Consider the following 27,816-nt stretch of genomic DNA (forward strand, 5'->3'; position numbering starts at 1 on the left):
GCTCTCAGTTTTTCCCCATTGAGGATGATATTAGCTGTAGGTTTTTTGTACATGGCCTTTATGCTGTTGAGGCATATTCCACCAAATAATCTAGTTAAGAAATGAGCAGAAGACATGAATAGGCTTTTTTTTTTTTTCAAAGACATCCAGATGGGTAAGAGACACATGAAAAGATGCTCAACATCACTCATCATCAGGGAAGTACAAATCAAAACCAGAATGAGCTATCACCTCACACCTGTCAGAATGGCTAAAATTAACAATTCAGGAACAACAGGTTTTGGTGAGGATGTGGGGAAAGGGGAATTCTCTTGCACTGTTAGGAATGCAAACTGGTGCAGCTACTCTGGAAAACAGTATGGAGTTTCCTCAAAAAGTTAAAAATAGAACTACCCTATGATCCCAAAATTGTACTACTAGATATTTACCCAAAAGATTCACAGATATGAAGGGGTACAAGCCTCTCAATATTTATAGCAGCATTATTAACAATAGCCAAATTATATGTCCATCAACTGATGAATGGATAAAGAAGATGTGGTTCCTATATACAACAGAATATTACTCAACCATCAAAAAGAATGAAATCTTGTCATTTACAATGACATGGGTGGAGCTAGAATGTATTATACTAAGGGAGATCAGTCAGAGAAAGAAAAATGCTATATAATTTCACTCATATGTAGAATTTAAGAAATAAAACATGAACATATCAGAAGGGAAAAAAAGAGGGGGGGAATAAACCATAAGATACTTTTAATAATAGAGAACAAACTAAGGGTTGATGGAGGTATGTGGGTGGGGAATGTGCTAGATGGGTGATGGGTATTAAGAAGGACATTTGTTATTAAAAAAAATAAATTAAATAGGCATTTGCTATGATGACTACTGGGCATTGTATGTGAGTGATGAACCAACACTACTCTTGAAATCAATATTGCACTGTATGTTAACTAACTAGAATTTAAATAAAAATTTGAGAAAAAACTGAGTTAAAGTAAAAAGTGCTAGAACAACACATAGTAAACAATGTATATAATAGTTATCAACATCATTATATAGATTATTATCGGGAAGTAGAATGGCCTCCTTGCATAGCTTAGTTATTGTCAAATTTATAGGGCCTGTGAAGTACTTTATCTATTACCTTTCATAGGGAGGTTTATCTCCTTTCCCCAACACACGCACTCCACAGTTCTGTTTAATTGAATTAATAATAGACTGAGACAAAGATGAGTAACAGATGAATGAAGTGGTGTCTTAAAGTGATGAAATTTTTTTAAAAAAAGTATTTCAACCTAAAATCCTATACCTTCAAAATCTATATTTCAAAAATTAATGAGAAATACTTTCTTAAGCAAGTAATAACTGAGAAAATTCTTTTTTAGCAGATCTAAATTACCAGAAATCATAAGGGAGGTCGTCAGGCACAAAGAATATGATACTAAACAGAAATCTAAAATACAAAAGGAAATTAAGAATAAAAGATGGAATAATTATTTTTAGTTATTAAGTTCATTTTTCCTTTATTTAACTTCTCTAAAAGATAAAAAAATATATATAAAGCAAAAATAGTAACAAGATATTTTGCATTTCTAGAAATGAGACTGTCCTAGGTGTTTAAAGGAGCTGCTTTTAATTAGGACCTCGGATTCTGTAAAAAAAGTCATTTTAGTTTTTATCCGTTTTTTCCACAAGCAAGCACCCTAATGCCCTGGGCCGCACACTAGTCCTCTTTACTCTCAGAGATGCTGCTACTGGCTCTGCCTTGGCTTGTACTCTGACATGCTTGAGTAATAGTGAGTTTAGTTGTGGATGTTGCACACACATTTGTGAGTTAACCACTGTTTGAATGCTGCTGCTTTTTAGAGTTTTCCTAAAGTACAATAGATTTTTGAAGTTTTAGGTAACTGGAAAATTTTAAGCTTTTGCACTTTTTTTTTTAAAAGACTATTTATTTATTTATTTATTTATTTGAGATAGAGAGAGAGCAGAATGAGTGAGAACAAGTTGGGGAGCTGGGCAGAGGGAGAAGTAGACTCCTTGCTGAGCAGGAAGCCTGATTGCAGGGCTCAAGCCCAGGACCCTGGGATCATGATCTGACCCCAAGGCAGATGCTTAACTGACTGAACCATCAAAGTGCCCTCAACTTTTGTGGTTAAAAGTGTTTTGGAAAGGCTGAAACAAAGTGAAAACATACAAAACTTATAATTTTTGCTTTGCAAAATTATACAGAGGCGTCTGTTTACCATTTATTCTGTAATCCTCACTTTCTCTATAACTTCAATTTAAACTTGTATTTTTTAAATCATTGTAGGAATTCTATCTTCTGCTATATCTTTGTACATTCCAACCAAGTTATTTGGAATGTTTGTGAGTTAGTTTCCACACCATCAAAATGCACTGCCACTAAAGACTGTAAAGAGAGAGTACATTTTTTTGAAGGGTTGAGACAAATTGCTTACAAATTTTCATAATTTGTGAATAATAAAGAGACAGTTTGTATAATTTTTAAATAATGAATACTTTTTTTGAAAACAAACTAAACAAACAAAAAGGGGAATGAGCCACTAACAAGCACCGCAACATAAATGAACTTCAAATGCATTATGCTAACATGCCTAATTACAATGTTTACACATATGACTCCATTTATATTTCAGCAAAAGGAAAATTGCAGATGCAGAAAACAGATCTGTAGTTTCCAGGGTCAGTGGGTGTAGAAATGGGTTGAATACAAGGAAGTACATGGTGACTTTTTGGGAGTGGTGATAAAATCAACTGTCCCTTAATTGTGGTGCTATTTATAAGACTGAAAGTTTGTTAAAACGCTCAGAATTATTCACTGAAAGAATTTTACTATAATAAAGTTATATTTTAGTAAGTTATACCTTAATTGAAAAATTGAACAAAAAGAATATGGTGGAATATTTGAACAAAAAGAACATGTGGAATATTTATGTGTATATAATATATCAAAATTAAAATTATAAAATATTTTGCTTTATGGAACTTGAGTTCTCACCCAAACATATGTCTTAAAAATAATATCATATTAGTATACCAATATTTAGCCTGCAGTTACTAATTTTTTATAATATGCACTAATTTATCTAACTGTTCAAATACTAATAAATATTGTTTATTTGCTACTGTGAACAATTCTGCAATTAATATTCTTTTTTGAATTTTCCATACATGTGCATATTTCTAACATATGTACATAAGAGAAACTGACTGGTAATCTATACTCTGCTCAGAGATATTCAAATATTGCTCACCAAAAGGATTGTAGCAATTCAAAATTCCACAAATACTCTCAAAAAATGATCTTTATCCCTTTTTTTTGGTTTAATATTAACACTGTTGTTCTTAAGATTACCATTTGGATGACTACTTTATATATTGTATTATTTTTATTTGTGTTTACCTTAACTATTGCACATGAAGTACACATATTGAACAATTTTACTTTCATTGTTATAAATTGCCTGAGCATCCCCTTTGCCTGTGTGTGTGATTTGTCTTTTATTTATCAATATCTGAGAGTTATTTACATATTCTGTATGCTATTCATTTTCTCTGCTACACAATTTGTCGATTTGTGTTACAATTTTTCCATGGTCATTTACCGTTTATTTGACTTCACAATTTCCTGTATAATTGATAATATCTTGACATAGTAATGTCTATGTTTACCCTTTCTTTTTTTTTTTTAAGATTTTATTTATTTATTTGACAGACAGAGATCACAAGTAGGCAGAGAAGCATGCAGAGAGAGAGAGGGGGAAACAGACTCCCTGCTGAGCAGAGAACCAGATGTGGGGCTCCATCCCAAGACCCTGGGATCACGACCTGAGCTGAAGGCAGAGGCTTTAACCCACTGAGCCACCCAGGCGCCCCTATGTTTACCCTTTCTTTATATGGTAATTTAGAAGGCAGTAAACTGTAGTTTGATGCATTCTTTAATTCATGGTAGTTTTCCTTTTTACTTGTGGTTGTTTATGGACTCTTCATTATTCTATATGCATTTTATCAACTCCACAATAATTTAATTAATATAGACTTCTATGATCACAATTTAATTTCCTTTTTGTAAACATTGGAAACTTACCTCACAGTTTGATGTACAGCATAGTCCAGAACCACATCTTGCTGAGCCTTTCAGTTTACATGTATTAAAATCACAGCACTTCTTAAACTGACATTCCTAAAATTTCATAAGAAATATTGTTGTAGTTCAACAATTTAACAGCTCTTATATATTAATCTTAGCTTCTATTTATACATTTTTGTGTTCAACTTTTCAATTATACAATATATTCAATGAAGCTTTATTATTTTATTACTTCTAGAATGTCCAAAAGAACATATAAGAACTAAATAACATCTAAAATAGTAGTTGATCAGTGACATTTATTACTTATAATCATTGGTGACTAATTCATAAATTACCAAAATGGAAATATATTTTCGAGGAAGGAACATGTGAGTTTCCAAGAGAAAATCTTCCCCAATTGTCTTCTTCGTGTTTTGTTTATTCCAGGTTCATTTTGCAAATAAAGTTAAAGTAGAGTTAGACAATAATTACAACTAAAATACATTTGATTTAATAATTATGTGTTATGTTTTACTATAATGAAATTAACAAAAAGGATATGTTAATAAATATGTTAATATGTTAATAAATATTAACATATATTTACATGTTATATAATTATATATAGTTATATAATAATATAACATATAATAATATGTTAATAAATTTTAATTTTAATTTTTTAGTATTTCTTGCTTTTTATTTAAAAATGCTTATAATTTATTCTTTTTTAAAAATTTCTTTTCAGTGTAACAGAATTCATTGTTTTTGCACCACACCCAGTGCTACATGCAATGCACACCCTCCATAATGCCCACCACCTGGCTCCCCCAACCTCCACCTCCTGCTCCTACCCCTGGGGATAAAATATATGTTTATCAAAAATAAAAAATTAAAAAAAAAAAAAACCTTCAGGTTGTTTTCCAGAGTCCATAGTATCTCATGGTTTATCTCCCCCTCCAATTTCCCTCAACTCCCTTCTCCTCTCAATCTCCCCATATCCTCCATGTTATTTGTTATGCTCTGCAAATAAGTGAAACCATATGATAATTGACTCTCTCTGCTTGACTTATTTCACTCAGCATAATCTCTTCCAGTCACGTCCATGTTGCTACAAAAGTTGGGTATTCACCCTTTCTGATGGAGGCATAATACTCCATAGTGTATATGGACCACGTCTTCCTTATCCATTCGTCCGTTGAAGGGCATCTTGGTTCTTTCCACAGTTTGGTGACTGTGGCCATTGCTTCTATAAACATTGGGGTAGAGATGGCCCTTCTTTTCACTACATCTGTATCTTTGGGGTAAATACCCAGTAGTGCAATGGCAGGGTCATAGGGAAGCTCTATTTTTAATTTCTTGAGGAATCTCCACACTATTCTCCAAAGTGACTGCACCAACTTGCATTTAATATTTCTTGTTTTGAAGATTTATTTGACAGAGAAATAGTGAGCAAGAGAGAAAGCACAAGCAGGGGAAGCAGGAGGCAGAGGGAGAGGGAGAAGCAGGCTCCCTATTGAGCAGGGTAGCCCAATGTGTTGCAGGGCTAGGTCCCAGGACTCTGGGATCATGACCTGGGCTTAAAGCAGAACTTAAGGGGCTAATCCATCCAGGTGCCCCTCTGTATTTTTACAAGTTAAATGACAGTCAATTGTTATTCAAAAGGAGTAATAATTTAAATAATAAACTAAATATTGTTTCCATGTAAATAAATTGCATTTATATAATTTTTTAATATTTTTGTATTCTTAACACTTTAAAAAAGTCAAACATTTTCTGTTTACTCAAAAAACTGGTTTCAAAGATCTTGTCCTTTAACATAAAGGTAAGATTCTTCTTTATTTCTATTCCATTTGTTTCTGATTTTTCATGTCTAAAGACATGAAAAATCAATAGTCAGTCAATCAATCAAATCAATGTCAATAGGAATGTATTTATAAATATTCACGTGCTAGAAATAATGCAGAAAATATAGAGTAAAAGCTGAAGCTGTTTCTATACTTCCCAGATTATCCATAGCTTCAATATCCTTATTAGTGTGTGTGTGTGTGTGTGTGTGTGTGTGTGTGTGTGCTCTTTCACGGACAGTAATTGAAGATCCTCTCCCAACTACATATTTCAATACTAATTATGACAAAATGTGTTTAACTTACAATGAGTTAGTAGGGAAATTGTGTCTCATTTTTTAAATCATTTCTCTAATTACTAGTGAATGTGAGCATGAACTTTCACTTTGTACAACATTATGAATTAAATGATCATTACTTTTGACCACTTTGAGTATTTTGTTTTTCCTTCTTTTTCCCACTAACTAGTGGGAAAAGTTTTTATATAATATCCAGTTATCCTTTCTCTCTTCTGTATGTTTACAACATTTCTTTGAAGTCTATTGTTTGTCTTGTTAATGGTGCCTGTCATATTGTGAAATTTGTAATGTCCTTTCTTTATGATTATTGGGTTTTATGTCTCTTTACCAAGACCTCCATTATGCAAAGACTATTATCAATACTTGATTGTATCTTTGTTTTTATTTAAAACTTACAGATTTATTTTTTCTGAAATGTATGTTTATATTTTGTGGGATATTTGTTCAAATATGTATTACTTGTCATTATATTTGTTTATACAAGAACAAATGTATACTCCACATGTATAGGTGGGTTTATAAAATAGAACTTCATTTTGTAAAATTAAGGATATTTATGAAGATACAGATGTCCATGTCATTCTGCCAAAGACCACCTGGAACACACCTGTAGTTCAACAAATTGGATTTATTACTAGTGTCAGCCAAGGAGAATGCACATTCTGAGAAACTGTGGTACTCCTCAGTGAAAGGTTACAATTACAGAATTTGGGCTTGTGTTGGGTAATTTGAGGCATATAAGGAATCTGGGCTTTGTCAGATTAGATGCTGTCAGAAAAGAAGGGGTATATCTCTGACTAAGTATTCTAATAGTGCTTATCTAGAAGAGGAGGGACTATACTAATGCTAAAGCTGAAATTGATAAAGGAGCAGGAATTTCTCACATTAGCCAGGATAGGAGGATATTTGGTCATTTCTGTGACTTGAATAATTCCCAAGTTTTACTTGTATTCAGACATTGAGAGTGGCCTTGCTTTTTCTCTTCATCTATCATGATCACAGATGTTGAGTTTTTCTGAAATTATTTAACAGGAGAACCCCACAACCCATCTATGGCAGGCCAGTTCCTAGCAACACCAAGGCCCAGCTGATATTATTAGGCCAGATCCTGCATATCAGAGGCTGCTTCTACCTTTCTCATAATGAATGCACTGGATTTATAGATAAACAATTCTGACATTATATATTTCCATCCTGAAAATGAATGTTATATATCTATATAACTTTTACATATATAGATAGTTAAATCACTGATGGATAAGTGTAGATATTATAGATAAAGATATATAGGTATCAATTTTCTTTTCTTGTGCCAATAGCCCAATACAACATGAATGCAATTAAACAGCCTCAAAGTATGTTTGATGTTTAAGGCAAGATTTATTCCAAATCAACTTTTTCTATAAAAAGTTCCTTACATTCTTTCTAAGTTCTTGTTAAGAAAAACTTTCAAATAAACTCTCCAAGTACTGTTATGACTAATGGGTATTCTAGAAATGATACATAATTATAAAGATAATTACACTATCCACGCATTCACTGAATCAACAAGTATTTGTTGAGTACCTTGTAAGTACCAGATGCTAGTCTATGCACTGGCAATCAAGCAATTATTAAGATATGGACTATATTTATTTTAAATTTTCTGTTTTTTGTTTTGTTTTGTTTTGTTTTGCCAATGCCACCTCATTTTAATCACAGTATGTGTTTGTGTTTGTGTGTGCACATTTGTATTTAATTTGCTAGGGATGTTAATTGTCCCAAATTAATAAAATGGGTATATAGACTTAATTTTTATTTCTACATGGAAAGAAAAAGTTAGAACATAATGTCTTTCTTCTATAATTTAGAAAATATTGTATAAAATCAGCATAATTTCTTTTTTTAAATTGAATATAGTTGACACACAACATTACATTAGTTTCAGATGCACAGCAGAGTGACTCAGTTTCTCTATACATTATGCTCTGCTCACCACAAGTGTAGCTACCATCTGTCACTATACAATGCTATTATGGTGTCATTGACTATATTCTCTATCCTGTGCTTTTATTAATTAAAAAAAAATCACCAGTAGAGCCATGTGGTATAGGCTTTTCTTTTTTTTTTAATTTTTAATTTTTATAAACATATATTTTTATCCCCAGGGGTACAGGTCTGTGAATCACCAGGTTTACACACTTCACAGCACTCACCAAAGCACATACCCTCCCCAATGTCCATAATCCCACCCCCTTCTCCCAACCCCCCTCCCCCCAGCAATCCTCAGTTTGTTTTGTGAGATTGAGAGTCACTTAAGGTTTGTCTCCCTCCCAATTCCATCTTGTTTCATTGATTCTTCTTCGACCCACTTAAGCCCCCATGTTGCATCACCACTTCCTCATATCAGGGAGATCATATGATAGCTGTCTTTCTCTGCTAGACTTATTTCGCTAAGCATGATATGCTCTAGTTCCATCCATGTGTATGGGCTTTTCTTAATGAGAAGTTTTGAAAATATAGATAGAATTTCTTTAGCATTATTTCTTAATAATGCTATTCACATTTTAGATGTCTAATCATGTTGGTTTTTGCAAATGCATTTTTTCGAGGAATTTGTCCATTTAATCTAGGTTGTTAAATTATTAATATAATGTTGTTCATGATATCTTCTTACCATTTTAAAATCATATTCATAAAATCTATATTGATATCCCTAACAGTAATGTCTTAGTTACTGTTATTGCTGGCTTTTTTATTAGTGTCATTAAGGGCATTTCTAGCTATCTAGCTATTTATTCAAACAACTTACATTTGGTTGCAGGATGCTTGGATGCTTGGATGCAGAGTCTGTGAGAACCTGGGGTTCATTGAACCTTCCGTGAGATGGCCTTTTCCTTTTTTCTTTTCTTTTCTTTTTTTGTTTGTTTGGGCTTTGTTTGTTTGTTTGTTTGTTTTGTTTTGGGTTTGGGATTGTTTTATGTTTATTTATTTATTTATTTATTTAGATTTTTTTCAAGGACTCCAGGTATCACCTGGATTCTCTATACCCTCACTCTACTCATGATGATGTTTTGGGTCCTCTCATGGGAATAACAGCAAAGATTCTGTATTGAATCATCCTACAATGATCTGGGTATTCTCCATACCCCAGTGGATAGTTGTTTCAGTAAAAGACTATAGGACGCTCTGTTGGGAGAGGGGAATGACTGAGGAATTTGCTGCTTGTTGTCCTTACTGGAGCATTGTAGGATTTCATCCTCTACCTGAGCAATGAGCTCAAGCTCTAAGACTGATTTGGGTTTGAAAATCTAGCGAGAGATTAGTAAGAGATTTGTAGCAATTGGCCTCAATCCTCTGTTCACTTTTTCTTTTACACCAAGAAATATGGTAATTAACTACCCAGATCCTTCTTAACTATCAGTATAAATCCATGCAGTTCAAAACCAGTAGATGCCATCTATGTTTTTCTTCCCTTTATGCTAACTTCATCCACTTTGGCTGTTATTGTTAAGCACTGTCTCTTGGCCTCTGCTATTTGGTATTCAGTGATTCCTAATGACACTGGGTGCCCAGTTCTATAAGGGCACTTTCAGCCACCAACTGTTGTCTATAAAAGAAAGCTACCACTGAGATTTTCAACATTATTACCTCCTTAGTAGTGGATTTTTTCATTGCCTTAGTGAAAGCAATATCCTGTAAGCCATCCAAATAATTGGGTGCTGGATTTGTATTCTTATATTCAATTATAATATGACCACTATTCTGAGCTTTTGACCCCTTCTATATTTCTCTATTAAGGTAGTTCTTGCGATTAAAAAAATAAATAAAAATAAAGAAGAAAGAAAGATCTGAGATAAATGGAAAACCTACACACACACACACACACACACACACACACACACACACACACTTTTGGGAATAGTGGGGATTAAGAAAACTTGTAGAGATTTAATGTTATATAAACAAATGGTCAGCTCTTTTTGTAGGTGGATAAGAAATTCATGTAATGGCTGGGGGACTAATCACTAAATCTTATTTTATTTAAATAGAGAGGAATTGCAAAATGTTATATAATAATGATATTAGATTAAATATGTGGTATTATCTGTTAAGAATAGTGTACAGAGAGTGTTTTGTTAATAGGACTGTGGTAGAATGGATATCTATTTTTAGAAGTGAGGAAACAGAACAAGTTTTGATCATCCTGAAACATGGAAATGCAAGAATGCTTAAAGATTAAGAAAAATCTATCATCATTTTTCACCATTCTTGTAACAAAAAGAAATGGGGAAATTTGAACCAAATTCAGGAAAAGTTTGTAGAGAAAACAGATGGTGGCCACATGAGTTAGGAAATAAATTGAGGATTAACCTTATGTGCAAAACCTCTCTGCTGGCATACTTGGGAACAGTATATGCAAACCAAGTTTTCATGAGTCATTTGTTTTCTCATTTGAAAAGGGATGGAAAAGCAATTCATACACCCTATCTTACACTCATTTTCATATCTAAGTTTTATATTAAAGACATAATTGCATATATTATCTCCTATATACCATGACAACTACTTATTAGAAACACAGAAATTTTGCTCAAATTCCAATTTTTATTGCTTACCTCTTGGCTGCCACAGTCACATTCTTCATTAGGTTCCAACATCCCATTACCACATACTGATTGATTTTGATATAATGGTTGCAAATTTGAAAAATTCTGAAGACATTTAGCCTCAAATTTTGAAATAAAATATCTATAGTCATACATGCTACAGTTGCTAAAAATCTTTATACCACTGGAACCCCTACAATGAAATAATAATCCTCAGGTAAGTCCTCAGGCTAATAGAACTCCACCTAAACAATGCCCCTATATATAATGACATAAATTGCAAGATGGGTAATGAAAAACTTCTACCTGAGCAGAGATGAAGACAAGCATGATTTAAAATGCCATCAAAAATGTATCTTTCCAGGAAAGCAATAAAGTAAAATGGTTAGATATCTACCTATCTATCATCTATTTATTATCTATCATCTATCTTTCTGTCTACCTAATATGTTCTTCTCTCATATAGCCAAAGCTTCTCTCCCTCATTTCAGTTAGATGTCTACTCAAATGTAATCGTCCAAAAAAGTCTTTCTTGACATTATATAAAATTGTGTCCCCTCCCCCATTCTACTTCCACTGTCAATATTTATTATTCCACATGGTACTTTTGCATCATGTAAAAATAAGCTCATTTGTATTTTTTAAATTTGTTTTTATGTAACTTAAATTTAACACTATAATATAAGTTCCATTAAGGTCTTCATTTTCATGTTCACTGCTATGTTTTTAGTGGAATATCTAAAAAATATGTCTAATGGATCTTCACTAGACATTCTGAATATACTATGTACAATACTGACTACTGGTCTTCTCAGCCAAGACTGTACCATCCACTATTCTCAGTTCCAGGCAATTCTATTCTTCTTGTTTCTCAAGCTGATAACATTGGTGTAATCCCTGGACTCTTTTCTCTTGTATACATCCTTTATTAATACACATGCATGTAAATGAACATAACATATACAGTTAGTAATTTTCATGTTGACTGAATGTTGGAATGATAATATTTTTGATATATTGTTAAATAAAATATTAAAATACATTATTGCAGCTAACTTCATATGATTTTTAAAAATTTTTAATGCAACTACTAAAAAAGTTAAAATTACATATGTGGGTCACATTTTATTTCTATTGCCAGTCTAAGCAATCATGTCTGAAACAATAACTCCAAAACAGCCATAGCTGAGCCTCCAAATGTACAGCTGCTAACGTTCTGATGTTAGTAAAGTGAGGAAAAAGTAATGCTTTAGCTTTCACTTAGCCTTTTGTAATGGAATAAATGGGGGAAAATGGGAAGAATGCCACAAGGAATAATATGATTTAAGCAATTTTCAATTACTTACAGCTACTTTGTTTCAATAGGTATCAGTGTCACTCCACTTTTGCAGGCCATTCTCAGGCAAAAAGTCACAAATTTTGAGCACTGATATTTCTTATACAAAATTAATTTAAAAATAGAGACTTAGATGAATCACTGAATTCTAATCCTGAAACCAATATTGCACTATATGTTAATTAACTAGAATTTAAATAAAAATTCAAAAATAAAAAATAGAAACATTATCTTTTACTTGGGTCACATGTTTTTGAGTAAAAATTGGTAGTATTAATTAGAATTTGGAACATTTGTATAACTGTGTACAAAGCAATTTATTTTTGTAATCTTTGCTTAAAAGATGGCCATGAAAAGGAAGAAATTAATGTATTAGCCTAAGTATATAGAATTTTAATAGACCAAGGCATTTAAAAGTAAATATTAATTAATTAGCTTTTTGTGGAGAAGATTAAAGCCCAGGTCTAAAGACAACTATAAAATAAGTCAAGGTAAGGCAGCAGCCTCAAAGTATTTTAATTTCTTTTTTTTTTTAAATTTCTTTTCAGTGTAACAGTATTCATTGTTTTTGCACCACACCTAGTGCTTCCTAATATGCCCTCCCTAATACCCACCACCTTGTTCCCCCAACCTCCCACCACCCGCCCCTTCAAGGTTGCTTTTCAGAGTCCACAGTCTCTCATGGTTCACCTCCCCTTCCAGTTTCCCTCAACTCCCTTTAATTTCTAATCCCAAACTCCAAGAGCAGTCTATGAAAAATTGAAATGATTATTTTAGGGGAACATAGCTTTTCCTGCAATCCTAACTCTCTTTGAATCCCATGGATATTAACTTGACAAAACCTCAACTATTTACTTTCTTTATATATACACTTTGGTGGCTGAAATTATATGGACTAAAATAAATAACATGTTGTTTGAATTCACATTGCATTTGCAATTACTAATATTAAGTATATCTTCAAAAGGTCCTACAATCCTACCATACTTTAAAAAAAATAATTTTATTTTGTGTGTGTGTCCCCAAATCCATTGTTTATGCACCACACCCAGTGCTCCATGCAATATGTGCACTCCTTAATACCCACCACCAGGCTCACCCTTCCCTGGACCCCCTCCCCTCCAAAACCATCAGTTTGTTTCTCAGAGTCCACAGCCTCTCGCCAAGACAAGTGTTTCACATATTTTATCCAAATTTATATACTCCTTACTAGAAGAAATCGTCCTCATCTTTATAATTCAATTAACCAAACTACCTAAATCTTTATCTCTTTACTCTGCTAACATCTTACCACAATAACTGAATATACTCAGCTCCAATAAAAGTCAGCCTCTCTACTCATGCACTAAATTCTATCCTCTCTAATTTACTCAATGATTTTGTTTTTAAGTCTTCATTATATCCAACATCATTGTCTTTTCCTTCTCTTTTTATGTCTTTTGGCCTGTATATAATATGTAGTTTCTCCCATCCTAATAAATTTTCAATGTTCTTTTTCTAATTGCATACTGATACTGTTGATATATGTGGGTAGTCATCATAATATCTGTAAATAGGGACAATTTTTTTTTCCTCTGCAAACCTTTTCCCCTTCTACTATCTCTTTAAAATTCTAACCCAAACTGCCAATACTATATTACTAAGGGTAATTTTAGATATGCTTGCTTTGAATGCAATATACTACAACAACCAAAACAATAGTACCATGCTTATTTAAAATTTCACAGTCTTCATAAATCTTAAAAATTTCCCTCTAATTCTCTCAAGTGAGCATTTCTTAATCATGTCATTTACCACTTTCCTGGAGTCATATCACTTAGACATATTTGTTAGTGTGATATCTCTTTTGGCACAACACACTTTCCAATTTTTGACATGGAGTTGAATATAAAGAATAAAAACAAAACACATCTTGTAAACAACTACACAAACATATATGTGAAATTAATTAAGAAGAAAAAAGTCTTACACTGCTTTAGGATTCATTATGCATGTAGCTCTTGGACAAGAACAGTTATTAATATCATCATATGTTAATCCCATTTTAAGCCCAAGTAGTTGAGCTATAATAACGGAAAATCCCTCCAAAGTTATTGCATCTGGATACTAAAATAAAGAAGATTGAAAGGAAAACCATCATACAAGTAGTTAACAAATAAAGTAATAAAATATTTTTTTTCTGTAAAATTTTATATTTTAACACTGCTTATGTTAAGTGTATTTTACAACATGTTATTTTGATAGGTCATTGATAAGACTATCCATACTGACTAATTGACTAAGAACTAAGCAACAGTGTAAAGAATGATCAAGCAAGAAGTATTCTCTGGTTTAATATTTAACATACTCAAATTGTATAGCCATAGTATTTCTGATACAATCAACAAAATACATTTATTTAATATTCTCATTAAATAAATTTACCCAATTAACAAATCTTAATTCAGAATACACATGTGTCAAGCACATTAAAAGAAAATGAAAATGTAGTGGCATGCATGAAAAAATGGACTTTATTCACACTGGTAACTTCCATTACAGAAGGGGAGAAAGAAAATAAACTAGCGACTTGAAACAAATTTCCCAAATACAAAGAGATCATGAAAAGTGTTCTAAAGAAAATGAAGTACTCCAATAGAGAATTTTGAGGAGTATAACTACTTAATATCTGTGAATTAGTATTTAAGCTGAGGTGCAATATAAATAGGAGTAAGATGCTTATATTGGAGCTCATTAAAATGTTGTAGTATAAACTCTCATCACTGTTGCTAAACATAGTACTAGAAGTCCTAGCAACAACAATCAGAAAACACAAAGAAATAAAAGGTATTCAAATTGGCAAAGAAGAAATCAAACTCTCTTTTCACAGATGACATGTTACTTTATATGGAAAACCCAAAAGACTCCACCCCCAAACTTTTAGAACTCATACAGCAATTCAGTAATGTGGAAGGATACAAAATCAATGCACAGAAATCAGTTGCTTTCTTATACTTGAACAATGAAAATATAGAAAGGGAAATTAGAGAATTGATTCCATTCACTATAGCTCCAAGAACCATAAGATACCTGGGAATAAACCTAACCAAAGAGGTAAAGGATCTATGTTCAAGGAACTACAGAAAACTCATGAAAGAAATTGAAGAAGACACAAAAAAATGAAAAAGGGTTCCATGCTCATGGATCAGAAGAATAAACATTGTTAAAATGTCTATACTGCCCAGAGCAATCTATACTTTCAATGTCATCCTGATCAAAATTCCACTGGTATTTTTCAAAGTGCTGGAATAATCCTAAAATTTGTATGGAACCAGAAGAGACCTCAATTCACTAAGGAAATGTTGAAAAAGAAAAACAAAGCTGGGAGCATCAGGTTGCCTGATTTCAAGCTTTACTACAAAGCTCTCATCACCAAGACAGGCTGGTACTGACACAAAAACAGACACATAGACTAATGGAATAGAGTAGAGGTCCAGATATGGACCCTCAACTCTATGGTCAGCTAATCTTTGAGAAAGACGAAAAAAATACCTTCAATAAATGGTGCTGGGAAAATTGGACAGCTATGTATAGAAGAATGAAACTCGACCATTCTCTTACACCATACACAAAGATAAACTCAAAGTGGATAAAAGACCTCAACATAAGGGCAGGTTGGTGGGATGGAGGAAGATGAACAAAACAGATTTAAAAAAAGATTAAGAGTACACATATCTTGATGAGCACTGAGAAATGTACAAAATTGTTGAATCATTATAGTGTAGACCTGAAACTAACATAGCACTGCATGTTAATTACACTTAAGTAAACACAAACAAAAAACAAAAAGATGTAAATTGGGACTACATAAAACTAAAATGTTACTTCATAGCAAAGGATAAAGAAATCAACACAATGAAAAAGCAACCTATGGAATTGAAGAAAATATTTGCAAACCATATATCCAATAAGTAATTATATAACAAATATATAAGGAACTCAGAGCTCAATAGCAAAACACCAAATAACTCAACTGAAAAATAGGCAAATGACTTGAATAGACATTTTTTCCAAATCATACATACAAATGGTCAGGTTTATGAAAAGATGCTAAACATCACTAGCCATCAGAGGAATGCAAATCAAACCCACCACGAGATAATACCTCAGAGCAGGTAAGATAGCTAATTATCTTAAGGACAAGAGATAACAAATGTTAGGATGTGGAGAAAAGCTCTTGATGGGAATGTAAATTGGTATGGTCATTATGAAAAATAGTGTGGGGGTTCCTCAAAAAATTCAAAATAGGATTACCATATGACCCAGCAATCCTACTTCTGGCTAAATTAGCAAAATAAGTGAAATCACTATCTGTACCCAATGTCAATAGCAACATTATTCATAATAGCCAAGTTTTGGAAGCAACATCAATATCTATCAATAGATGAATGAATAAAGAAAATGTAGTGTATCTATACAATGAAGTATTATTCAGTCATAAAAAAGAAGATAATACTTCCATTTGCAACAACATAGATGACCAGGAGTGCATTATTCTAAATAAAATGAGAAAGACAAATACGTTTGCTATCACATACATATGATAACTTTAAACTATAAGTTATCATTATGTATTATATACTTGAAATTTGTTAAGAAAGCATGTCTTAAGCATTCTCATAAAATATAACTATGGGAGTTGAATATATTAATTTGATATGGGAATTGTTTCATAATATAAATATATCAAATTTTCACATTATGAATTATAGTTCCCATAGTTATATTAGATCCTCAGAACTTATTCATCTTATAACTGGAGGTTTGTACCCTTTGGCCAACATTTCCCCATTTCCCCCTTCCCCTAGCTGCTAACAACTACAGTTCTACTCTGTGTTTCCATAGTTTGACTTTTTTTAAAGTTATAGCATTGAGTGTTTTATGGTAGTGCTGACTCACTATATTATACACCTGAAACTAGTATTACATCATATAGTAGCTAACTGGAATATTACTAAAAACTTCAAACAAACAAACAAACAAACATCAGAAGCTAACATTACTAGTTGGGAGTCCATGCCCAAAGAAAATACCTATAAACAGTGACAGTATTTGTGACTTTCAGCCTAAGGCCAGGTATAAATAAAATCTGAGTAGGTGGACTTAGTTGCAAAATGGAGATGTTAGAATGAGTAAATTTAAGGACTAATTCAGATATATTATCTAATCTGAACAAGATAGAGAAAATTTTTTTTTATAAAATTAGAGATACAGGAAGCAGTGGAACAGTGGCAAAAGATCAAACATCAATGCTGTTAGTGTTCCAGAAAAGGAGAAAGGTGGCAGAACGGAAAAATATTTGAAGGAAAATGGCTAAAATATTCCCAATTTCTAACAAGATAAACTAAAACAATCATGGCAGATACATCATGATTAAATAGCTGGAGAAAATATTTAAATCTTGAAATCAGCTAATGAAAACCAACACATTATTTATAGAAGAGTAATGATTCATAAACAGAGAATTTCTCATCAGAAATAATGATGCACAGAGGATATAGCACAATATTTTTCAAGTGCTAAAAGAAAAAAATGTCAATCCACAACTTTAATCTGGAAAATATATCCCTCAAGAATGAAGATGAAATGAAGACATCCTGGAATGATGGAAAACTAAGATATTATGCTTTAAAAAAAATGACTGAAGAATTTTTGGAAGTTAAAAAGAAATTGATAATAAAGGAGAAATTGTAACATCAAGGATGAATGAAGAGGAAGAAAATGGAAAAATATAATAAACTTTCTCTCCACTGATTTTTTTAAAGAAATTGTTTTGTGGTTGAAAATAAAATGTTAATTTGTGTGATATAGTTTTAAATGTATTTAAAAGTAATATTTAAGTAAATTACATAATTACTCATTTTATGTTTATATGATATGATTTGAGACCTAAAAGATGGTGTTAACATTTCTACATTCTATTTGAAGTGATAAACTTTCTATACACACATTTGTGTGTGTGTTTGCATGTCTCTATTTGTGTTTGCACTCTCACTACATAAAACAGTAAAAGACTTTTACAAAGAAAGTCTGGTGGTATCACAATTCTGTACCTCAAGCTCTATTACAAAAATGTAATCATCCAGACTGTATGGCACTGGCACAAAAATAGACACATAGATAAATGCAACAGGATAGAGAACCCTGAAATGGACCCTCAGCTCTATGGTTGAGTAGTCTTGAACAAAACAGGAAAGAATATTCAATGGAAAAAAGAGTTTCTTCAACAAATGGTGTTGGGAAAATTGGACAGCCACATGCAGAATGAAACTGGACCACTTTCTTACACCGTACACAAAAATAAACGCAAAATGGATGAAAGGCCTAAATGTAAGTAAGATAGGACTCCATCAAAATCCTAGAGTAGAACACAGGCAGCAACATCTTTGACCTAGGCCACAGCAAATTCTACTAGTCATGCCTCCAAGTCAAGGGAAACAAAAGCAAAAATTAACTATTGGGACTTCATCAGGATAAAATGCACAACAAAGAAAATATTCAACAAAACCAAAAGATAACCTACAGAATGGGAGAAGATATTTGCAAATGTCTCATCAGATCAAGGGCTAGAATACAAAATCTGTAAAGAACTTTACAAATGTAATCCTTCTTTAAATGTTTGGTAGAATTCCCCTGGGAACCCATCCAGCTCTGGACTCATATTTTGGGGGAGATTTTGATACTGATTTAATTTCTTTGCTGGTTATCAGTATGTTCAGGTTCTCTATTCTTCCTGTTTCAGTTTTTGTAGTTTATGTTTCTAGGAACACATCCCTTACTTCCAGATTGCCTAATATGTTGGGATATATTGCTCATAATATTATTTTATAATTGTTTACATTTCTTTGGTATTGGTTGTGATCTCCCTCTTTCATTCATTATTTTATTTATTTGGGCCCTTTCTCTCTTTATCTTTCTCTCTCTTTCCTTTTCTTTCCTTTTTTTGTTAATATCTGGCTGGGAGCTTATCAATTTTATTAATTGTTTTGAAGAATCAGTTCCTAGTTTCATTGATCTTTTATTTTTTAAAAATATCTGTATCCTTGATTTCCATTCTAACCTTTTTATGTACCTTCTCATGCTGGATTTAAGTTTCATTTGCTGTTCTTTTTCCAGATCGTTTAGGTGTAAGTTTAGTTTGTGTATTTGAGGCTTTTATTGTTTCTTGAGAATGGCCTGTATTGCTATATACTTCCCTCCTAGACCACCTTAGCTGCATCCCAAAGGTTCTGAACAGTTGTATTTTCTTTTTCTTTTAATTTTCTTTATTTTTTTTATTAAAGGTTTTTATTTATTTGACAGAGATAGAAAGAGAGAGGTCAGAAATGAGGAGGAGAGGGAGAAGCAGGCTCCCCACTGAGCAGGGAGGGATCAAGCCCCTAACTGACTAAGCCACCCAGGCACCCCCCAGTTGTATTTTAATTTTCATTTGTATCCATGAATTTTTAAAATACCTTAGTTTCCTTTTTGACCCATTCATTCTTTGGTAAAATGCTCTTTAACTTCCATATATTTGTGTTCTTAATTTTTTTTTTCTTGTGATTGAGTTCAAGTTTTAAAGCACTGTGGTCTGAAAATATGCAAGGAATAATCCCAATCTTTTAGTACAAGTTGAGACCTGATCTGTGAGCCAGTTTGTGACCTATTCTTCTGGAGAATGTCCCACATTCACTTGAGAAGTATGTGTTCTGTTGCTTTAGGATGAAATGCTCTGAATATACCTGCGAACTCCATCTGGTCCAGTATGTCATTCAAAGCCTGTTTCCTGTTGATTTTCTGCTTAGATGATCTATCCACTGCATGATTATTCAAGTCCCCTACTAGTTTTGTATTATTATTAACGTATTTATTTAATTTTGTTATTAATTCACTTATATATATATGGGTGCTCCCAAGTTAGGAACATAAATATTTATGATTATTAGATCTTCTTTTTGGATAGACCATTTTATTATAATTTAGTGTCCCTCTTCATGTCTTATTACAGTCTTTGGTTTAAAATCTAGTTTGGGAGGAGGAGTCAAGATGGCAGGGAAGTAGGAGGCTGAGATAACATCAGGTAGCAGGAGATCAGCTAGATAAGATAGCTTATCAAACCATTCCAATCACCTACAAATCCAAAAGGAGATAAAAGAAAAAAGAGCAGCAATTCTAGAACAGAAAATTGACCACTTTCTGAAAGGTAGGACCTGTGGAGAAGTGAATCTTACAGCAAGAAGATAGACCATGGAGGGAGGGGCCAGCTCCCAGCAAGCGGGGGAACAATGGAGCACAAAATCAGAACTTTTAAAAGTCTGCTCCACTGAAGGACATTGCTCCAGAGGCTAATCCAGGGTGAAGTCCATGTGGGACAGCATGGTCTCAGGTCCCATGGGGTCACAGAATGATCAGGGCTGTCTGAGTGTTGCAGAGCTTGCAGGAATTAGAGTAGGGAAGCCAGCTACAAAGACGGAGCCGAGGAGTGAACTTTCAACTTGGGGTTACCTTAAACTGTGATCCGTGGCACAGTTAGACCACTACTCTATGAGCAGAGACCCCAAAAAGATCCGGGGAGACCTCCCTGGAAGAGTGAAGGGATCTGCTGGATTTGGAGACTCCAGGCAGGTCGGTGTGCAGAGTCAGAGATGCTTGGTCACAGGCTGGGTGAGCTCAGAGCATGACTGGAGGCCAGGGAGATGGGAGTGATTAGGTGCTTTTCTCCAAGGGCGCACTGATGAGTGGGGCTCCAAGCTCTTGAATCCTCCAGGCCAGAGACTGGGAGGCAGCCATTTTCATTCCCGTCCTCTGGAAATCTATGGACTGCATTCAGGGAGCAAAATCTCCCTAAAGCGAACCCCAGTGGATTACTTAGCCTGGCCCCCTGGTAAGGGCGGTGCAATTCCACCTCAGGCAAAGACACTTGAGAATCACAATAACCGGCCCCTCCCCAAGAAGATCAGCAAGAAATCCAGCCAAGACCAAGTTCACTTACCAAGAATAACACTGGAATTCCAGAGGAAGAGAAAGCAAAGCATGGAATTCATGCTTTCTCCCCATGACTCTTTAGTCTTGCAAAGTTAAGAAATTTTTTTAATTTTATTTTTTTCTTCTGCTAACTTTTTAACTTTTATTTTTTCCTCTTTAAATGTTTTTTAACTAGTATATCTTAACAACACCTTTCATTAAAAAAATCTTTTTTGACTCTTCATTATTATAGTCATATTTTTTTCTTCATTGTGTCTAACTTTATTATTATTTTTTTTTTGTATACACATAGGGTTTTTTCTTCTAAAAAAATTTGGGAAACAACTTCTTCTAATATCAAAATATACCTTAAATCTAGCACAGGGCTTTGTTCTAGTCTCCACCCTGAGCAAATTCTCTCCACATTCTTTTTCTTTATTCTCCCAACCAACTTATCTTTCAACTCCTTCTTTAGAAATTTATTAAAAAATTTTTTGCATCTTTATGTCATATTCCATGCCTTCATTGTGTTTACCCTTATATATGTTTTTCATTCTTTAAAATTTTGGGAGGTATTTTCTTCTAAGAGACCAAAATACTCCCCAAATTAAGTGGATGACCCTGTTTTATTCACCAGTCTAATATGTATTTCTCTTTTTTATGTTTTTTCTTTATTTTTTTCTTTAAAATTTTTTTTTCTGAACTTCTTTTTACACTCTTTCTTCCTTCCTCAATTTGGGGTCTCTTCTGATTTGATAAAAGCATTTTCCTGGGGTCTATGCCACTCTTTTAATATTTTATTCACTCCTTCATATATTCTTATCTGGATAAAATGACAAGGTAGAAAAACTCACCACCAAAAAAAAAAAAAAAAAAAAAAAAATCAAGAGGCAGTACCAAAGGCTAGGGACCCAATCAATATGGACATTGGTAATATGTCAGATATAGAGTTCATAATGATGATTCTCAGGCTCAAAGAAGGCATGGAAGATATAAGAGAAACAAATCTGGAGAAATAAAAGTCCTTTATGGAGAAATAAAAGAACTAAAATCTAACCCATTTGAAATTTAAAAAGCTATTAATGAGGTGCAATAAAAAAATGGAGGCTCTTACTGCTAGGATAAATGAAGCAGAACAGAGAATTAATGATATAGAAGGCCAAATGACAGAGAATAAAGAAGCTGAGCAAAAGAGAGACAAACAATTACTGGACCGCGAGGGTAGAATTTGAAAGATAAATGATACTATAAGATGAAACAATATTAGAATAATTGGGATTCCAGAAGAAGAAAGAGAGAGGGGATCAGAGGGTATATTGGAGAGAATTATTGGAGAAAATTTCCCTAATATGGCAAAGGGAAAAAGCATCAAAATCCAGGAGGAGCAGGAATCCCCCTCAAAATCAATTAGAATAGATCCACACCCCATCATCTGATAGTAAAATTTTCAAGTCTTACCAACAAAGAGGAAATCCTGAAAGCAGCCCTGGACAATAAGTCTGTAACATACAATGGTAAAAATATTAGATTGGCATCAGACTTATCCACAGAGACCTGGCAGGCCAGAAAGAACTGGCATGATATATTCAGAGCACTAAATGAGAAAAACATGCAGCCAAGAATACTATATCCAGCTAGGCTATCATTAAAAATAGAAGGAAAGATAAAGAGCTTCCAGGAAAAAACAAAAACTAAAAGAATTTGTAAACACCAAACCAGCTCTACAGGAAATATTGAAAGGGGTCCTCTAAGCAAATAGAGCCTAAAAGTAGTAGATCAGAAAGGAACAATATACAATAATAATCACTTTACAGGCAATACAATGGCACTAAATTCATATATCTCAATAGTTAGCCTGAATGTAAATGGGCTAAATGCCCAATCAAAAGACACAAGGTATCAGAATGGAAAAACAAACAAACAAACAAAAAACAAACAAAAAAATCAATATGCTGTCTACAAAAAATAATTTTGGACCCAAAGACACCTCCAGATTTAAAGTGAAGGAGTGGAAAACAATTTACCATGCTAATAGACATCAAAAGAAAGCTGGGATGGCAATTCTTATATCAGATCAATTAGATTTTAAGCCAAAGACTATAATAAGAGATGAGGAAGGACACTATATCATACTCAAAGGGTCTGTCCAACAAGATCTAGCAACTTTAAATATCTATGCTCCTAACATGGGAGCAGCCAACTATATAAACAAATTAATAACAAAATCAAAGAAATGTTCAACAAAGAAATTATTGACAATAATACAATAATAGTAGCGTACTTTAACACTCCCCTCACTGAAATGGACAGATCATCCAAGCAAAAGATCAAAAAGAAAATAAAGATCTTAAATGATACACTGGACCTGATGGTCATCACAGATATATTCAGAACATTCCATCCCAAAGCAGCAGAATACACATTCTTCTTGAGTGCACATGGAACATTCTCTAGAATAGGTCACATCCTGGGTCATAAATCATGTCTCAACCAGTATCAAAAACTTGGGATCATTCCCTGCTTTTTTCAGAACACAATGCTCTAAAGCTAGAACTCAATTACAAGAGGAAATTTGGAAGGAACCCAAATACATGGAGACTAAACAGCATCCTTCTAAAGAATGAATGGGCCAACCAGGAAATTATAGAATAATTGATAAAAATCAAGGAAACAAATGATAATGAAAGCAAAACGGTTCAAAATCTGTAGGACACAGAAAAGGCAGTCTTGAGAGGAAAATATATAGTGGTACAAGCCTTTCTCAAGAAACAAGAAAGGTCCCAAAGACACCTAACCCTACACCTAGAGGAGCTGGAGAAAGAACAATAAAGAAAGCCTAAACCCAGAAAGAGAAGAGAAATAATAAATATTGGAGCAGAAATCAATGAAATAGAAACCAAAGGAAAAAAAAAAAAAAGAAAGAAAGAAAGAAAAAGAAAAAGAAAAGAAATCAATGAAAATAGGAGCTGGTTCTTTGAAAGAATAAGATTGATAAACCCCTGGCCAGACTTATCAAAAAGAAAAGAGAAAGGACCCAAATAAATAAAATCATGAATGAAAGAGGAGAGATCACAACCAACACCAAAAAAAATACAAACAATTATAAGAACATAACTATACGCAACTATACGCCAGCAAATTTGACAATCTGGAAGAAATGGATGCATTCCTAAAGACATATAAACTACCACTACTGAACCAGGAAGAAATATAAAACCTGAACAGACCCATAACCAGTAAGGAGATTGAAGCAGTCATCAAAAATCTCCCAACAAACAAGAGCCCAGGGCCAGACGGCTTCCCAGGGGAATTCTACCAAACATTTAAAGAAGAACTAATTCCTATTCTCCTGAAACTGTTACAAAAAATAGAAATAGAAGGAAAACTTCCAAACTCATTTTATGAGGCCAGCATCACCTTGATCCCCAAACCAGACAAGGATCCCATCAAAAAGGAGAATTATAGACCAATATCCCTGATGAACACAGATGCAAAAATTCTCACCAAAAATCTAGCCAACAGGATCCAACAGTACATTAAAAGGATTATTCAGAACGACCAAGTGGGATGTATTCCAGGGCTGCAAGGTTGGTTCAACATCTGCAAATCAATCAATATGATACAATACATTAATAAAAGAACTCTTCAAAGTGTAGGGATAGAGGATACATACCTCAATATCATCAAATCCATCTATGAAAAACCCACTGTGAATATCATTCTTACAGGCATGTCCATTATCACCACTGCTATTCAACATAGTACTAGATGTCCTAGTCTTAGCAATCAGACAACAAAAATAAATTAAAGGCATCCAAATAAGCAAAGAAGTCAAATTCTCACTCTTCACATATATGATACTATATGTGGAAAACCCAAAAGACTCCACTCCAAATCTTCTAGAACTTGTATAGGAATTCAGTAAAGTGTCAGGATATAAATCAATGCACAGAAATCAGTTGCATTTCTTTACACCAACAACAAGACAGAAAAATAGGGAAATTAAGGAGTTAATCCCATTTACAAAACCATAAAATACCTAGGAATAAACCTAACCAAAGAGGCAAGGAATCTATACTCTGAAAGCTATAAAGTACTCATGAAAGAAACTGAGGAAGACACAAAGAAATGGAAAAATGTCCCATATTCATGAATTGGAAGAAAAATTATTGTGAAAATGTCTATGCTACCTAAAGCCATCTACACATTTAATGCAATCACTATCAAAATCCCATCCATTTTTTTTTTTCAAATAAATGGAACAAATAATCCTAAAATTTATATGGAACCAGAAAAGACCTCGAATAGCCAGAGGAATATTGAGAAAGAAAGCCAAAAGTTGGTGGCATCGCAATTCCAGACTTCAAGTTCTATTGCAAAGTTGTCATCATCAAGACAGTATGGTACTGGCACAAAAACAGACACATAGATCAATGGAACAGAATAGAGAGCCCAGAAATAGACCCTCAACTAATCTTCGACAAAGAAGGAAAGAATGTCCAATGAAAAAAAGACAGTGTCTTCAACAAATGGTGCAGAAAACATGCAGAAAGCATGCAGAAAAATGAAACTGGACCATTTCCTTACACCACACATGAAAATAGACTCAAAATGGATGAAGGATCTCAGTGTGAGAAACGAATCCATCAAAATCCTTGAGGAGAACACAGGCAGCAACCTCTTCAACCTCAGCCACAGCAACTTCTTCCTAGGAACATCGCCAAAGGCAAGGGACACAAGGGCAAAAGTGAACTATTGGGACTTCATCAAGATCAAAAGCTTTTGCACACCAAAAGAAACAGTTAACAAAACCAAAAGACAACTGACAGAATTGGAGAAGACATTTGCAAACAACATATCAGATAAAGGGCTATTGTCCAAAATCTATTAAGAACTTAGCAAACTCAATACCCAAAGAACAAATAATCCAATCAAGAAATGGGCAGAGGACATGAACAGACATTTCTGCAAAGAAGACCTCCAGATAGTCAACGGACACATGTAAAAGTGCTCCACCTCACTCAGCATCAGTGAAATACAAATCAAAACCACAATGAAATATCACCTCACACCAGTCAGAATGGCTAAAATTAACAAGTAAGGAAATGACAGATGCTGGCAAGGGTGCGGAAAAAGGGGAACCCTCCTACACTGTTGGTGGGAATGCAAGCTGGTGCAACTACTCTGGAAAACAGCATGGAGGTTCCTCAAAAAGTTGAAAATAAACCTACCATATGACCCAGCAATTGCACTCCTGGGTATTTAACCTAAAGATACAAATGTAGTGAACAGAAGGGTGACATGCACCCGAATGTTTATAGCAGCAATGTCCACAATAGCCAAACTATGGAAAGAACCTAGATGTCCATCAACAGATGAATAGATAAAGAAGAGATGGTATATTTATATACAATGGGAATACTATGCAGCCATCAAAAGAAATGAAATCTTGCCATTTGCGATGACGTGGATGGAACTAGAGGGTATTATTCTTAGTGAAATAAGTCAATTGGAAAAAGACAACTATCATATGATCTCCCTGATATGAGGAAGTGGAGATGCAACGTGAGGGGTTTTGGGGGTAGGAGAAGAATAAATGAAACAAAATGGGATCGGGAGGGAGACAAACCATAAGAGACTCTTAATCTCACAAAACAAACTGAGGGTAGGACGTGGGCAGGGAGAGGGTGATGGGGTTATGGACACTGGGAAGGTTATGTGCTATGGTGAGTGCTGTGAAATGTGTAAACCTGGTGATTCACAGACCTGTACTCCTGGGACTAAAAATATATTATATGTTTTATTAAAAATTTTAAAAATTATTTAAAAAAATAATAAAAAAAACACTCTCAAATATTTGAGCTGGCACACTAAATTCAAAAACTCAAATATATTTACCTAGATAATAAATTTACTGCTAAATAAAGATTTTTCTGTTCTTGTTTGTCCTGAACACTTAGTTTCTATTCCTTTATTTGTTTCTCCAGGAAAATGTCAACATAAATTAGCAAGATCTTATAAGTTGTTTCGGTTTATAAATTATCCTTTTCTGAGAAAGCCCTTACAATTTGTAATATTAATCTGTGAGGATAAGGGCTGTTGGGATTAAAGTAGGACAGGGTAATCTATGGTCCACAGACCCAATCTGGTGTATGACCTGTATAGTCTGCAAATAAGGATTGTTCTGTATTTTTTAATAGTTGAAAAAAACAAAAAAAAATAATATTTTGTGACATATGAAATTATATGAGGTTTAAATTTCAGTATTCATGAATAAGTTTTTATTGTAAAATCACCATGCTCATAAATTTATATTTTTCTATATTGGATTTTGCATTACAATGGCAGAGTTTAGTACCATAGAGTATCTGTGACATAGTAGTTCACATGGTCTACAAAGCCTAAAACATTTACTACCTCTTTCTTTATAATGTTTTCTAATCCTTAAGGTAGAGCTTAAAGTGAATAGGTGTCATCATAAGGCATCCAATTCAAATGAAATTATTACAGGATCTTTACACCAGAGAAGTGAGAGGCAACTCTAAGATTAGAAAAGCAGAATGTTGCTAACAACACCAGAACAGGATGAATGAATTAAAAAATTTAGATTGTGCTATTCAGCAAGAGCTACATAACAGAAGGGAGAGTAGTTTCACAGGAACAG

General features: G+C 33.5%; 1 protein-coding gene across 1 annotated transcript in view; it reads right to left on the bottom strand.

Moving 5' to 3' along the window:
• Positions 1-27,816, bottom strand: part of ADAM18 (ADAM metallopeptidase domain 18) — a 174,847-nt gene that overhangs the window by 89,533 nt on the left and 57,498 nt on the right. Inside the window, exons 13-15 of the mRNA XM_059384219.1 lie at positions 14,140-14,276; positions 10,844-11,027; positions 4,115-4,210 (exon numbers count right to left, since the gene is read on the bottom strand). Of these exons, the coding sequence (XP_059240202.1) occupies positions 4,115-4,210; positions 10,844-11,027; positions 14,140-14,276 (417 nt within the window). The remainder of the gene's footprint in view (positions 1-4,114; positions 4,211-10,843; positions 11,028-14,139; positions 14,277-27,816) is intronic.

This window comes from Mustela nigripes, chromosome 18 (genome assembly GCF_022355385.1).
Source record: "Mustela nigripes isolate SB6536 chromosome 18, MUSNIG.SB6536, whole genome shotgun sequence".
Classification (NCBI taxonomy): Eukaryota; Metazoa; Chordata; class Mammalia; order Carnivora; family Mustelidae; genus Mustela; species Mustela nigripes.